The sequence below is a fragment of the Stylophora pistillata genome, chromosome 14, assembly GCF_964205215.1.
Source record: "Stylophora pistillata chromosome 14, jaStyPist1.2, whole genome shotgun sequence".
Lineage (NCBI taxonomy): Eukaryota > Metazoa > Cnidaria > Anthozoa > Scleractinia > Pocilloporidae > Stylophora > Stylophora pistillata.
In genome coordinates, this window is record NC_142532.1 from 15633033 (window position 1) to 15649878 (window position 16846).

At 41.5% G+C, this 16846-nt stretch overlaps 2 protein-coding genes across 8 annotated transcripts in view; both read right to left on the reverse strand.

Annotated features, from left to right (window-relative positions):
- Positions 1-16846, reverse strand: part of LOC148716768 (uncharacterized) — a 130491-nt gene that overhangs the window by 22170 nt on the left and 91475 nt on the right. The window contains exons 1-2 of one of the 7 annotated variants that reach the window (XM_088746008.1): positions 1792-1935; positions 790-917 (exon numbers count right to left, since the gene is read on the reverse strand). In XM_088746008.1, coding sequence (XP_088602134.1) covers positions 790-910 — 121 coding nt within the window. In that variant the 5' untranslated portion in view covers positions 911-917; positions 1792-1935. Of the gene's footprint in view, positions 1-789; positions 918-1791; positions 1936-16846 lie in introns of those variants that run through there. The other 6 variants (XM_088746011.1, XM_088746009.1, XM_088746006.1 and 3 more) reach the window with 6 other exon arrangements.
- On the reverse strand, positions 12204-14880 carry LOC148716770 (uncharacterized). The gene is made up of 2 exons (XM_088744628.1): positions 12397-14880; positions 12204-12251 (listed from the first exon to the last, which is right to left on the reverse strand). Exons 1-2 carry the CDS (start codon positions 14878-14880, stop codon positions 12204-12206), a joined length of 2532 nt encoding a protein of 843 aa, XP_088600754.1.

Here is a 16846-nt window from a genome sequence, read left to right on the forward strand (position 1 = left end):
GTAATACAAAACAGTTTGATAGAGCTTCATTTTTCACAATTTTTGGTTTTATAGAGGGTGAAAATCAAGTCGTCCTGAGCCTATCGAAAATTAATCGCTGCGAATCGGTTGAAGAATGATATAAATTGTTTTGGTAAAGCTTGATTTTTTACCATTTTTGGCGTTTTGGTCCGTAAGCCCCAAGTCCTATACTACTAAACTAATTCGAATTTTATAGTGGGATACAAGGAGTTTATAAATTCAGTAAACTCATGCAGTGCCGGAAGGCCTTATTGCCAGAGATGAAAAACATCATCACGGTATCGCCACCACAAAGCCGGCTTTATGTGGCCAGAGAACTTAGCCTGAAAATCTATTTCACCCATGGCAAGATCTGTATAACTGCAGGCGTTCTTAGGGCCCATGGCTGTGTCATGAACCTGTAGAAAGAAGTTTTCTCTGAAAACCGATTGATTGCTCTTCAAAAAAATTTTAACCGCTTCTAAAATGCAATTAGTGGATGGAAAGTTATTTTCTCTGGCATTCAGTGCCTTCTTCACTGCGGTAAGACCGAGTTGATTATCAATGTTAGGTAACACTGAGACAACATCCCATGAAACCAATAGAGTGCCTTCGGGAAAAGGGCCATTCCGATTTAGCTCCTCAATCCTGTTGAGCAGATCGGTGTTGTCTTTAATGTACACTGGTAATTTACGAGCTAATGGTTGCAAATAAAATTCAGTGAAGGCCGAGAGATTTTCTATGAGCTCTTAAAGGAATGACATTAGGAGACTTAAGTCGAAGACTCACCCTGATCATCACGCTTGACTAAGAAGGCAGGTGATCTACGCTTGATGTTTAGACGTTGTCCCTGTATTGAAATAGCTCCCATCAAAACCAACACGAAGCACAGCACAAACTTGGGAGACATGACTGATCTAGGCAGAAAACGTGAAGTATGGAGACATGAAGTTTAGATTTCCGCAGAAAGCTCTTACAAATCATCATGTTTGTGCATGGATACATCATTAAACTTCAAGAGTAAATAATCTCTCTAAAGAGTGATCGAGTCGTAAAACTATGGAATATCAAACACGAGAGGAAAACTTTGTATTCGAATCCACACGCAAATGGGTAATGTTCTCGTTATCACTTAGATATTAATTAAATGTTTTTAATAAAATGTAGGTTGGAAGCAATTTGATCTTAGTAGAACTGTAAGCATACATCCTGTACGTAAGGACAACTAACAGCTAGGCTGCTTGAACATTTCGGTGTAAAAAGAACAATGTCACGGCACCCTGGTAAGATCTCAAGTTTTGGAAAAAGAAGAAGTACTTGATTGTCATTAGTTTCTATCTACAAAAATAGCTTTTATCAGACATTTGTAGTGTCTCTGAACTTGAAAAACATTAATTTCAATTAGGTGTGGAACATGGTTACTAAAGTAAGGCAAGTAATAATGATCTGACCGATTGCAGGAGTATGCTATCTTTCCCACCATGCAATTCTAAAACATTTGTATTCAGGTCAACGATTCACTTTTTTTTTTCGCGAATATGCGGGTGCCGTGATTATTGTTTACGGAACACTCCACAGAGCACGTCTGAGATGGACTCAATGCGATTGCTGAAACGTAAATTCCTTTACAGATTGGCCTATGGTTAGATTAGTCCATGATCATCAGTATAAGTCATAAAGAATAGGGTGGATTTTGAAACCTTCCAGCGATAAAAAATAACCGATAACATTTAGCTGGCCATCCTATTTTATAGAGCCTCAAAAATAACGGAAAAGTAGCTGAAAACTCACCTTACCGTTGTTTTCCTCCAGCTACTTTCCGGGAAATGTCAGTGGACGCCTTTTGAGAGGGCTTTTTAGTCAAAACTGTGTATACGTGCTTTGCTTATTAATTTCATATAGGAAGTCATACCAGACATATTTTGTGGTAGGGTTTCCTATAGCTCAATTCTTTCCAAGTTGTTATAATTAGAATGAATAATTGTCTACTGACGGAGGATAGCAATAATTGCTTAGGGTTAGGGTTATTTTTTAAATAGACAATTTAGTACAAAACCAATGAAGCGTTAACGTTCTTTATTATCCTGGCGGGCCAAACTTTACTGATGGAACATTTGGTTAACGTACATGGTTGTTGAAAATGAGAATTTTCAACTTTTCATAGAAAGCAAAGACAGTATATTATCAGCCTTCCTAAAGCTTTTAAGCCTGCCTTGTGATAAGGAAGCCTCTAGTGCGGTATGCGTGATCGCGCGCTGTAAACAGCCTCGGCGGCTCTTTTATTTGTTATTACTTTACCATTCACCATTCATGGTGAGGTATTACACACCACGGAGTAACAAAAACATTAACAGTAAAGCCTAATGAACGCTTTCTCAGGAGAGCTTAAATGTTTTTTCTTTTTTTTCTTTCTGGTGACGAAATCTTTGTTTATTGAGAAAGGTGGCCCAATTGATTCTTCACTTTAATTTCTTACAGACAGATCATGATTATTGCAGGAAATTTTTGATCAGCCGAGCACGACGAGCTTTATACGACTTTGAAATTCTTGCCCCCTCCCGATTTTGCGCTATTGAGTATGAGTATTAAGTAATAACAAATAAAAGAGCCGCCGAGGCTGTTTACAGCGCGCGATCACGCATACCGCACTAGAGGCTTCCTTATCACAAGGCAGGCTTAAAAGCTTTAGGAAGGCTGATAATATACTGTCTTTGCTTTCTATGAAACGTTGAAAATTCTCATTTTCAACAACCATGTACACATCATCGAAAGAGTTCAGAAAAGAGCTCTGCGTATATTATTTCCGGCGCTGAGCTACAAAGACGCCATTGTGGCTGCAAACTCCACTCGCCTAAATGTGAGAAGAGACGAACTCTGCAAGAAAGTTTGGGGCGGTATCTGTGTGCCTGGGTCACGGCTGTACCACCTTATTCCACCAAAGCGCGCCGATTGCCACGTTTATGAGTTGCGCATCAAAAACCATGTATCACTCTTTAAATGCCGGACCGAAAGATTTAAAAAATCTTTCTTTCCAACAATGGCGTCTAACGCCCAGTTCTTGTAGTCAAGCAAACCTAAGCGTTTTTCATTGGTATGTAACTGCCGATTCTTGTAATTCCCAGTCCCTTTAGACTCTTAATTTTAAAGTCAAATGTAAGATTTTCGTATTTTTTAAATATTTAAAGCACATTTGTAAATTCACATGTATTTCACCACTTAGGTGCCATTTTTGAATGCTTTTAATAAACCTTCTATCAATCAATCAAAGTCAGGAGGGGGTCTAATTTTTCTTCACGTAGCATCTCTGCGGGGCAAAAATTTAATGAAGGATTTTCACAAGAAAGGTGTTGAGAAGTGAGGTTCGCCACATGGCTACCTATCAACAGATTTAATTTGACACGTCAGTCTAGACAACATTATGAGGTAAGTATCGAGTGTGCTCCGTGGATCACAAAATGTAGAAAATGCATCTTCTCAACGTAAACAAAAATTACGAGACGCCCATATTGAAGTGTGCGTCGTTTCCTTTATGTTGAGCCAAGCAGGAGCACTTTGAAATCTTTGAGAAAAAGTAAGAATTATAAGTACGAACCTATGAGAGAATTAGTAGCTAGTACGAACATATTTCTCAAAGCCATTAATCAATCGATCGATGATACAGCGCGCGATAGTTGCTGTTCTTATCAGAGTAGGAAAACAGTAACTTTGACTCTTAGCAGAGCGTTTTATTTCGTGGTTCCTGCTTCTACATTCAACAGTTACCTAAAGCCAGCTGAAAGATGCTACAAATTAACATGCGAGAGGGTCAATGTGGCGAAAAAAAGTTAATTTGAAAATTTTTCACCCAGTAAAAAGGTTCAGCTATTCCTAAACTGGAAAAATATATATATTTTCTAAAACTGGCCTCTTGGCTGGATTGAGGTGCACTGCATTCTGAAGTATTAAGGATAAGGCTTTCATCTCTTATTTTTGTAAACATTATTCGCCATAATTCCCAGACTAAAAATGTCACTAGCGACACTTAGTCCATGTTGTCCCCCTCTCAACGAGTTCTCCTTCATCGACGTGCTTCTGATTAAGGACCTCTGCCTCTGTATTTATTCGCCTGCGGCGATCTGAGATCCTAGCTTACCTCTTTTCTTTCTATCTTTTCGTCTTTGCTTTCGCTTCTTTATTCGCTCTTTGTGAATTAGCCTCTCCTGTTCGTCGCTTTCGTCTTCTTAAAGAAATCGACAACGCACAAATAACTCGAAGTCGAACGCAACGCAAAGTCGCTAAACACTCGGAAAGTGACTCCTCTTTATTCGGGTATTTCATACGTCAACTTAATCGGAGAAAAATGCTGCTTTTGTGCTCTTTTTAAAGAGCATGCAATAACTTTAGAGATCGCTATATTGCTGTGGAAACTTGACTGCGAAAGAGAATCACTATTTAGATCTGGGTAGTGACCTGGAAATAATGGTAAATCTCATTACCTACCGCCGGCTTGAATACACATATCCCTTGTCGTAGCTTTCATATAATGAATCTCCGGTTTGAAATACACGCGCTTGAAACTCATGCCGGAATAGTTGGTTCTTCCGCTCCCTGAACGTGAATGGCTGGACGCGAAAACGGTGCTCACTAACTATGGCAGAAATCTACGTTACAAATTGCCAAATATGCGCGAAACACATGACAACAAGAAGGGCGTTAGAAAAGCATTACAACCAAAAGTATCCTTGTTGTGATACTCCACAGAGTATCGTCTTTCCTAACTTGGGAAGTAAGCAGGCTCCAGTAGAGAAGCCACAACTTTTAACTGGAATGGGCATACTTGAAATGGCCTGCAGGAATCATGGAGCGTTTAAACTCTGCACATAACCCTAGAGTTCCTGGTAAGTACTAAAAAAACAAACTTGGATCAAACTCTTCAGACTATTCGTAATGTTACCATTTATCTTTCCCCAAGGGTTTTTTTTTCTGCACAGTTCCACGTGTTATAAGAGCTTAATTATTTCGTTGGGTCTTTGATCAATTTTACTTCAGACAGCCGCTTTTTATCAGTGTAGCAAAGCAAACAATGTTGCAAGTTCGGCTTTGCTCGAACAAAGTGCATCAGTTTCAAGGCCGGGCTGTATCGACAACGGCTCACATGCTCGCGCCCAGTATTGAAAATTATAACAAAAAATGGCCAGTTGTCTTGATCCTCTATTCCGCATATTTTTACAAACTATAAGTGAACTAGAACCCCGAAAACAGTTATTTGTAATGGTTGTAAGAGTAAGACTTGTGGCCCTCACTATGCCTTTCCATGTCATGTACTTTTTGTTACCAGGCAACGAACAACACTGGTGTATGTTTTGAGACCAAAAGAAGATCAAATAGCGTAATTCAAATGGCGACTGAGGTTATATACGCCCAGGAGTATATAACCTCAGGGTTACAAGTCGTCCTGAGGCCATCTTGAAGCACTTCAGTGAGACGAGCGTTACTTTTATTGTTTCTTAAAAATATTTTTATCATAATATCGTGAAATTTTAATGTATTTTGTACGCCTCTGTGGACTTGACTGATACTTTAAAATTCTTTCGCAGCAAAATGATGCCACTTCACCTTTACAAATGTAAGACTTGACTTTTTTTGGTCATTTACCCAGCAAAGTAACATAACATAACATAACATAACATTTATTCAGGAAGCAAGAACGCAAATGTAAAAAATACATCCTGAAAAGGGAAAATCGTGAGGTTAGCCCTGTATAAAAACAATTTCCCTTACTAAAAACATACAAAAGATAAAATTTAAAGGCTACAGATTCAATGAAAATTCAATAAATATTCAAATATATTTTAAGTCTACTCTTAAAAACAGACAATGATTCGGCGTGGACAATTTATCCTGGCAAGCTATTCCATTTCCCCACAATGCGAATGAAGAAACAATATTTGTAGCAATTACAAACGGCTCTTTTCAGGTAAAGTTTATAGTCGTGGTTAGCTCTTGTACGCTTATTGGTAAACACAAAGAAATCTGGGAAAGAGAGGTGATCAATACCAAAAACTATCTTATAACATTGAACAAGAGATAGAAATTCTCTCCGCTTTTCTAGTGTTTGCCATTTTAGTAAGCTACAACGGTGTTCGTAATTCATTTCGCCTCGTTTCTGCCTTAAAGCTAGTCGCGAAGCTCTTCGTTGAACCGTTTCTAGAGCCGTAATATCCTTAATCAAATACGGACTCCAAACAGGAGCCGCATACTCCAGTATGGGCCTGACCAGGGATTTATAGAGCTGCGAAAACACGTACTGGCTATTAGTTCCGATGGACCGCTTTATGATACCTAGTACCATATTTGCCTTGTTTACCGTTGCAGATACATGCAAGCCCCAGGACAGGTCAGAAGAGATGGTTACTCCAAGGTCCTTAGTGTTCTCTACCGACCTAAATTGCCCCCCCCCCCCCCCCCCCAGCGAGTAAATTGGTTTAGTTTTATCCTTTCTATGTGTAATACGCATGACCTGGCATTTATCCGGATTGAAGTGCATTTGCCATTTATTTGCCCATATACTCAATCGATCTAGGTCACTTTGCAGGGCAGGGATATCAACACCTGGCGAACTGATTGTTCGGTAGATTTTAGTATCATCTAAGTAGGACAAAACTCTTCGTAAATATGTCCTTTAAAACTTACAACCTTGGTGACGTGGAGCGATCGAGCTCTGTCTGACCAAGTTAAGGTAAAGTTGTGCTTGACAAAATCCTTCATTGGCTCCACAGAAATAACAAACGGTTTTGTTGATCTGTCGGGGCGTGCTGCCCTAGAAGCTGCAAAGAAAATGCAAAATTCCAAGAAAGCCTCTCTGCAGTCACAACTAGTCATAGAAGTTGGAGAAGAAACGGAACTACTAGATAATGTGAATTCATATGGTATCCAATTTTTGGGAATTCAACTAATAGAATTATATGGGAAAAGCCCAATCTATAAAATATATGACAATGTAACTAAGAGACAAATATATATGACTCTTTTGACAACATATCTTTCCTCTTCTTGCTTGCCTGCATGTTAATCTTTCTCAAAGCACTAAGAAATGTCACTCCAAAGTTTCCATCACAATAATACACCACCTAGATAGAAACAATATAGGCACTGAATAACATCAAAACCATTATTATAGACATTCATAGTTACTTGTATTGTACTACATACAGTGGATAAACACATACATGTAGATGCCATCAAATGAGACATTCAGTTTTTATTGTGGCTTCTTGTTAAGACTGAAATATTTAAGAAAACCACTCACAGTAATGAATCAAATACATGTAGTACAAAAAATACTTTTGGCCTCATTGTAGAATAGGTAACAATAATATTCCTTTGCTTGCTTTAAGTAGTTGAATAAAGACTGAATTGATCATGTTAAGTTCATTATAATTTCCACTTTTGTGTGCACATGAGAACCACATGAAAAAAATTACCATACAGTCATATCACTAGATAGATAAGCCAACCTCCTTTCCTGTTTCAGGCAAGCCAAGCAGTGATCTCAACATTTATTCACTAAAAAAATATGAAAACAGAGAACCAAAATTTTTCATGTGATCTTACCCTGTTAGTGCCTGGCAATCACCTGTAAAAATTAGACTTCCACAGAGTCCCAGCTTAAAATAGGTGAATCTTGTGTCTGCTCTAGAGAACTAAAGTTCCAAAATTATTGTCCTCTGGTTACAAATTAGGATATTATCAATTATCAAAATATAGACTTGTTTATGTGTAATTACATTACCATTTTAGTGCCCAAGAAACACCTGAGGATAAAATTCCCACAGAGTCACAGCTTGAAAAGCCAGATTCCTCTGCTGTTTCAGGCAGGCCAAACAGTGATACCAACAGTCTTTTACTCGACACAAATTAAATTCAATAATGGCTCATGTGGAATTAATAACACTTTAGTGCCCAAGAAACACCTGGGGATAAATTTCCCACAGAGTCACAGCCTGAAAAGCTAGTTTCCTCTGCTGTTTCAGGCAGGCCAAATGGTGATACCAACAATCTTTTACTTACTACAAACTAACTCCTATAATTAGTTTGAAAGGGAAATTTTACCATTTTAGTGCCAAGGGAACACAGAGCTGCAGTTTGAAAAGCACAGTTGCTCTGCTGTTCCAGGCATGTCAAACACTTACCAAAGTTTCCAGTTCAAATATTTTGTTCCCAAAAAGCACCTGGAGATGTCATTTCTCACAGAGTCACAGCTTAAAAAATTCAAGTTTCTCTGTTACTTCAGGAAGGCCAGACAGTAACTGAAATTGAAAAGGACAATTATTAACACTGAAAGTGAATTATTTGAATGGTGCAAAAGTAGTGGCTACATGTAGTGGCCCATATTCCAAAGAAAAGAAAAAAAACTCAAAAAGAAGCCCATTTAATGATCTGAATCCTTAACTGCTCTCTGTCAACTGTTCAAGAGTTTACTTGCTCAAGTTATCTTTTGGATCAGACATAATTTCTTGATTAAGGTTTTGACTTCAAATAGTATCCACATGTATCCATCCAAAGAGGAAGGTTGTTAAGAATACAAAGGGGAATGGTATCTCAAATGCTAAAATTTGTAAAGGAAGAAAGTGGATATTCCAAGGGGTAGGTGGCTCACACCAAAAACCTTCTGAACAGGATATGCCTGTTTTCTAGAAACATTGACACTGCTTAGGCTCAAGTTTTGTTTGTTTAGTTTTTGTTTTTGTTTTTTTTTGGAAAAAATGTTCAAATTACCCTTAAATGTATGACATAACAAACAGAGTTCAACACTGAGTCCTCCATGCCCAGCTAGCACAAAATATTCTTCATTGACTTTTTCAAGAAGCATGTATAGTCAAATGTAACTAAGAAAAAAATAAAAGTAAAATGATAATTTACAAAAATTAATTTTAATAAAATATGACCTAAACCTGAAAAGGTTAATTAAAAGTAATTTTTTATGTAAAGCATAATCCAATCTGAAATGCAACCTTTAAAGTTAGCTTTGTAATGTTTGCCATCAACAGTGAAGCCTTCTTCTTTCAGAACTTTATTCTCCTCATTTAGCCAAACAATCAACTTCTTCACCTTGCTCCTGAGAAAAGTAAAAAAAAAGTCTAAGAGTAAGTCTACGTTTGAGTTTGGATTATCAATTAACAGTTACCCATTACCTGTGATAGGGAATGATAAAGAAGTTATATCCACAGTATAGTAAAATCAAACTCTACTAACTTTTTCTCAGCACAATTAGCAATCGCAATTGGATAAACAGCCAGAGCTAGCACTCTATTAAGAACCACAGAGCGGCCTTTGCCAGTTGTGATAGCTAAATCAATTGGAACAATTCCAATTCTCTCCCTGCAGTACAAACAAACAGTGTTATCATTATCAGCAGCAGCATCATGCAGTACATGTATGTGCACAAATTGAAAGTGGATTTAAATGTTCATCTTAGATTCAGCCATTTAGATAACCCAAAAATTTTCCTTACCTGCAAGAGGTCTTCCAGCTCGTTTCATGAATAAACGAGGTCCTATCGATTTATCCAACTTCAGCAGATCTTTAAGCGGTCGCTTTATATCTGAAAAGAGACAGGCGCGACCCCTGTGTCGGCTACTGTAGCAGGCGTAGATAGTGGCGTCTCCAATCCAAGCGATCCAAGCTGTCTAGAGCTGCCGCGAAAATTCGATCTTCCAGCCATTTCCGAGTCAAACTGGTGAACATTTAATAATTCCCTCACCAACCTAAATTGATCTGAAGCAACCACTAGCTATTCAACGAGATTTTTTCGTCGTAACGCTCTTCTAATTATTCTGAAGAGGGCTGAAACATTAACAGTGTCCTTCTTTGGCGACGAACCAAACCACGGTGGGTCGACTTGTCCACCATTTCCATCGACCAGATCGCGGACGCATACTTCTGCAATATCTTCAATCACTCCTCATGAACTCTCTTGATTTACAAAACCAGTCGTTTGATACAGTGTACCAAATTTTGCCTGGATCGAGCGACAGTCCGAAAATTCGGCGAAGAGGATATAGATTCGCCGCCATACCTCGTTCGCGCCAATTTTTGTATTACGCGCGACGAAGCACTTTGTTAAGTTATTATGCAATACAGGACGCCATATTGGATGAGAACTCGTGTGTCTTTATTGAGTAGTCCAGAGTGCATCGCGCACCCTAACATCTCCCTTCCTTCCTTTTTTTTTTTTTTTTTTTTTGAAACTATAACTGAACAAAACAGTCAGCGACGGGTCGGCGAAAAAAAGTCTCCGCCACAGCTAGGGGGAAACAACAATGCCCCCAAATGAAGAGTGTCTTTACGCACATCGAGCAACGAAGGGGGAAGGAAAAAAAAGAAAGAAAAATAGAGGGAAAAAAAAAAACAAGGTTAAACTGAGCAGTAATAAAATGAATCTCCAACAGCAACAGTGTCATTGATGATTAGTCGGGGAGGTAGTTATAAGTTCAAACGGATAGGGGGTTTGCAAACACGGCCCGAACGAGTTTTTGTGACAGGTTTGTTTGTGTGGCTCTCCTCGGCGATGGGGCTTGGGCGATGGCATAAGCTTGGTTCGTCGGTGATAGGTGCTAGTGGTTTTGGAATAGGGTGGTCGGGTGCTTCCACTTCAGCAGTCGGCACTGGCATGGCACTTGAGGTAGGTGGTTGCATTGTGGGTGAAAGAGGTGGTGGGTGGGCTGGTTGAGTAATGTGTGAGATGGGTGGTTGGCATGGTGGGGATTCTGCCGCCGGCGTAGGACTAGGAGGTAGCTTATCTAACCACGACCTTGGGACTAGAGCACCAGGAGGTGGTGGCGCCGCAGGGCGCAGGTGTGCTCGGTTCCGTCTGGTTAACCCTGCGGGTGTTTCCACAATGTAGGAGCGTGGGGCCGGAATGGCGGTCACCAGACCGTAGAGCCAAGGGCCAGACTTGTGATGGGGGGACGGTTTGGCGTAGACAAAGTCACCGATATTTAGCGAAGGTAGAGGGTTACTAGCAGTTATGTCATAATGTTGTTTAGCCCTAGTTCGCTTAGCTGCGATGGCTCCCTGGACTATGTCAGTAGTATGGTCGCTGGGTAGTAAGAGCTCCGTAGATATAGGTAGGAGTCCGCGGATGCGGCGTCCCATACTCCTTTGTGCTGGGCTCAAGAGATGGCCCTCTTGGGGGGTGTTTCTGTATACAAGAAGGGCTTCATGCAGGCCGGTTTTTCCAGACTTTTTCAGGATGCGTTTTACGATTTTTACTGATGCCTCTGATTTTCCATTCCCCTTGGGCCAGTATGGTGAGCTTGTGACATGGTTTGTCTGGTATCTGTGGCAGAGCCGCTCAAAATCGGATGCAATAAATTGTGGTCCATTATCAGTTAAAATCGTTTCTGGAACACCATGTCGAGCAAAATGTGCTTCAGTTTTGGCCACAATAGTGGCAGATAAGGTGTTTTCCAGTTCATCAACCTCGATGAAGTCTGAATAGTGATCGGTTGTGACGAGGTAGGTGCTCGACTCAAACGCACAAAGATCTTGACTGATAAACTGCCAAGGGTACTCTGGTATAGGCTGGGACTTCATGGGTTCCTTGGCATTCTGTAATTGGAACTGTGCGCATTTCCCACATGAACGGCATGTTTCGCGAATATCAGACTTCATGCCTGGCCAGAAGACAGTGTCCTTACAGAGACGGATGTTTGATTCCGCTCCGAAGTGGGCAGCGTGAGCCTTTTGTAGGATAGCGTTTCTTTTTGCCAGCGGGATAAGTACTTGCGTTCCTTTGTAGATGACCCCATCTTGATGGGTTAGTTCTTCCCTGAAGTTCCAATAGGGGTGTAAGCTGTGGGTAAGTTCCGATTTTCTTGAAGGCCAGCCTGTGGTTATGACCCTGATCAGGTGACAGAGGGTGGGGTCATTCGCAGTTGCAGATATGATGTCATTCAGAGTCTCGGAAGTGACCCTGGGGTTTTTGATGTCGCTGTCGATGTTAAGTCTGAAGATCTCAAAATTGGTCTGTTTTGAGTCGTTGATGGTGGGGAGAGGGGCCCTCGAGAGAGTGTCCGCCAGCATGAGTGACGTGCCTCTCTTGTATGTGGCTTTGATTTTGTACCGTTGCAGCCGCATCAGCATTTTCTGGAGGCGGCGAGGTGCTGAGTGTAGAGGCTTCTTGAATATTGTTTCTAAGGGTTGGTGGTCTGTGTGGACGTTCACTTCGCGGCCGTAAATCCAGAGATCCCACTTGTCACAGGCCGACACTATAGCAAGGCATTCTTTTTCAATTTGAGCCCAGAGTTCTTCATTGGGGCGAAGGGTGCAGGATGTGTAAGCGACTGGTTGAAGGTCTCCGGAATCATTAGGCTGGAGGAGGGCTCCCCCAAGCCCTCCTTGTGAGGCATCCACTTGGAGGGTGACTGGCCTGTTGTTGTCAAAGTAAGCGAGGCATGGGGCACTGGTAATGAGACGCTTTGCTTGGGCAAATGCTTCCTGGTGTATGTCTGACCAGATGAAGTCACGATCCTGCTTTGTGAGGTCAAACAGGGGCTTGATCACGGGGGACAAGTTAGGGCAGAAAGTATTCAAGTAGTTCACCATGCCACAGAATCGCATCACTCCCTGCTTATCTGTAGGGGCCGGCATAGCAGAGATGGCCTTGACTTTGTTGGGGTCTGGTGTCACACCCAGGTTGGATATCACATGGCCCATAAAGGTGATCTGTGATAGTTTAAACTGAATTTTTTGCGGGTTGAACTTCAGGTGCTTGTCTCGAGCGCGCTTCATTAGGGCAAGGACATTGAGATCATGATTTCTGTTTGCTTCCTCAACTGTGTCGCCTTGGCCCACGACGAGGATGTCATCAGCTATGCAATACACATCGTGCAGACCCTCAAGGGCCTCATGCATTCGTAACTGAAATTCCTCTGGGGCACAACTAACGCCATAAGGGAGGCGGAGCCAACAGTATCGACCCCAGGGGGTGTGCATGGTGGTGAGCAGACTGGATTCATCTGTGAGCGCAACTTGAGTGAAGCCATCGAGGGCATCGAATATGGAGAATGTTTTATGCTTTTTCCTTGATAAGCGTGGAAGTATTTCCTGTATGGTAGGAATCTGATAGCGCGGAATTATGATGGCTTTATTCAGCGTTTGGCTGGGATCTAAGCATAAGCGTATTTTGGTGGTGCCATCGGGGCGGGTCTTTTCTCTGACCGTCATGTTACTACACCAGTTGGTGGGTTGGTCCACCTTCTTGAGTTTTCCACATTTCACCATGGCGTCAAGTTGTGCTTTCACTTTTTCGAGTTTCGCCACCGGTACTCGATGGATGCCTGCATGGCAGGGTGTGACTTTAGGATCCAAAGTCAGATGGACTGGCTGACCCACATTTCCCAGACCCTCAAAGTTGTCTTTGTACGATGTAACCAATTGGGTCTGTTGGAGGTGGCCTGGGTGCAAGTCGGTTGTAGTTGCTGACTGGGGAGGTGTTGTCTGATCTGTGGAGGCCAGATGAATGCGGGGTAGTTTGATGTCTGACGTTGGGGAGGAGAACACTCTGTCTTTGTGAAATTTCAGTAGACCGAGACGCTTGCTGTCTCTACCACTTATGAGGGCGGGTTTGCCTGGGATGCATGCCGAGTCTATTACTTGAAATTCTAGTGTTTCGAAGTGGGAGACGCCCTCGCAGGCTAGACTGACTTTGCCCAATGGGCGAATAGGTTCTCCAGAGTAAGGGAATATCTTGACATGCGAGGGGCGTAGCGGGGCAGTTGCCGATATCTTCCTGAAGACTGATGATGGTAAGGTGTTACAGGATGCGGCAGAGTCTACTTGCATTAGCACTTTTATGTTCTTTTCAGGGCTAACGGAGACTGGGAGCCAGGTGAAGTATTTGTCGTCCTCCATGTCGTCACAAAGAGCAAAAGCTGAGAAAGAGTGGACGACGTAGTCATCATCATCATCAAGATACGTTGCAGATGCTTCGTTCCCTTGAGAGAAGTGGTGAACAGTGTCTGAGCGCCGAGGGGGAGGGTGCTTGGCTTGTTTTCTTTGTTTCTTTTCAAAATCCAACTTGAATTTGTCTTTGGGGGATCTGCAGACCTTGGCAAGATGGTTCTCAGTCATATAACAATTGGTGCAGTAGGTACCTGGTTTGGTCGCTGGACAGTCCTTGCGGGGATGTCTAAGGCCTCCGCACCAACCACAGTTTCCACGACGGGGTGGTGTCGGTTTCGTTGCCAATTGATTGACTTGCTCTTCGAGGTTCGGGTTGGTAGAGTGCATAATGGCTAGGTTGGTGTTGTGAGCTGCTTCCCAGGACTTTGCACGAGCAAGTTGTTCATCAAATGTGTAGGGTGTGTTCCCGTCTTCCTTGTAGTGATGAAGGAGTAGTTCTCTAAGGTCTTTGTTGTGGACTCCTGTGCATAAGCGGTCGCGCATGAGCTCCTGGAGGGGGTCTGTCATCTCGGAATATTTGGATTTTTGGGCAATGCTTCTGATTCGGGTTTCAAAATCTGTGACGGATTCGTTAGGTTTTTGTGTGCAATTGAAGAAAGCTAGTCGTTGGGGCATGACGTTGTCTTGACCGACAAAATGACCCTCTAAACGCTGCTGATATGTCCATGGCTGTGTTTTCTCTTCTGTTGTCATTTTCGGAAGGATTGTGGTATCAAAAATTTCCAAGACATCATCCGGGAGGGCGAGAAAGAAAGCCGCTATTTCGGATTGAGCCTTTTCTGGGACCCAGTGCTCTGGAGTCGTTGGGCTTTTGCTGGCGTCCCTCCATTTTCGCTGTAGCAGGCACCAGGCATTGAATTTCCTGCGCCAAATTCTTACACTGGCTGCTTTGTCTTCGCGGAACGAAAGGTTTGGTGGCTTGCCTTCGGCCATATTTGGTTCTTACGAGGTCGTTTCTCGGTCAGAGGTCGTCGAGAGTGTACGTCTGAATCAAAAACTCGTAGATTCCGTCGCTTGAAGGAGTTAAGGCAAGGGATGGGGCGTAAAGGCAATCCCACTCCTGACACCAAGTTATTATGCAATACAGGACGCCATATTGGATGAGAACTCGTGTGTCTTTATTGAGTAGTCCAGAGTGCATCGCGCACCCTAACAGTTATATATTAAGTGTAATTAGAGTCGAAAACAAACCATTTATGGATACATGATCTGGTTTTCATTTGTACAGCGCACTCAAGATATACTTAGCACCTTCATCCACCGCAAACTGTGCAGTCATGACAGATCTGTAATTTTGCTAATTCGATTTTCTTGACTATCCCGGAAATTAGAACCCATACCCAGCTGTGAATTTCAAAGTCGCATAAAGCTCGTCATGCTGATTTGTCATGCCTTGGGGGTAGTCTGGAAAAGCCGGAATCCGGAATTCCACCGGAATATCTCATCGACTTTTTTTTTTTAATTCAAAACAACTCCGACGATTTTTCCGAATGATTTGCTGTTTATTATTTAGTTTCACGGCCGTTAAATAATAGATAAGTTAATAATTAAAAATAAACAAAAGATGAGATAAAAAAGTCGATAAAAAACAAATGAAGCCGGGGGTTCGATTGTTCCTCGAGGATCTCCGGGTAACTTCGGAGACTCTCAGATAGTTTTCGGTTAATCATCGAAGTATATTCGGAGCTCGACGCTCTTCGGAAAATCGTCGGAGTTGTTTTGAATTAAATTTTCCAGACTGCCGAGAAATTATCATCATATTTTAAGCAATAGCTTGAAGATGTCAAAACAAAGGATTAAATGGGATGATGCAGAAATGATAATCTACTGCATATCTCAAATAAACCATCAAATTACAAAGTCGAAGTAGTGAGAAAACAAGGAAAAACCCTTCAATGGAACAACTTTTACCTCCCATTTCTCATTAAGCTTTCTTTGTCAAAATAAGAAGCCGGCTGAAATGAACGATAAAATTTGAACATCAGGGACGAATTGAGAATGTATGTCTGTGTTTTGCTTAGGAGAGAGCGTGGGACATCACAACCGTCAAAATTCTTTGTCTAAGTTGCTAATCAAGATGCACAATTGCCTACTGACGGCGAATGGATAACGGACTAACATTCAAAGTTCTTGATATTTTGACTAAGTAAGCTTTGCCAGAAAAAAAATTTATTTGAGAGAAACAAGCAGTAAAATGGCATAAGATTGCGGTTTTGCCAGGAATCAGAAGGCGAGCACTTAAAATGTATTAAAAGAATATTTTGCAGAAAATAAACGAAGCGTTCTTTCAAAGAACATCGTATCTACTCTTATACCCCCAAAATATTGTTTACATTTCATCCGCAATCTATAAAGCAACACCGCCCAAATGGCCGACCTACTCCCCACCGTCATCAGTTGAGTGCGCAAAACCTTAGAATAACTCTTCACGTGATCACGGAGGAACACTTGAGCTTGTTTTTCTGACCCAATCTCCCAATGGGAATCTTCCAATATGTTGCGTGATCTAAGCGATGAAGAACACTGAGGCTTATAATTCATCGCAAATCAAACACAATCATATGGAGAAATTTGAGATTCGTCATTGGTTCTTGCCAAAATGTATTTTTAAGAGACCAATTATTGCACTTGTTTTTTGTGGAGTACGTTTTCAGCAGTTTTGATTCATGTTTGAGAACGCTTCGGAAATTGTTTTGAATTCCAAGCTGCTCACACAGTCGCTCATGCTGAGCAATTGGAACCTTTTTTTTTAAATTCCGTTCGATTTTTCTGTGTTTGTGGGGTCGGATGAAGCTATTTAGGTAATCTACATTCTATTCGCATTGTTTAGGGCTCTTGTGAATATTTTTAAGAGATCCAATGTTAGAAATACATTTGATCTAGTAGAATTTTTATGACT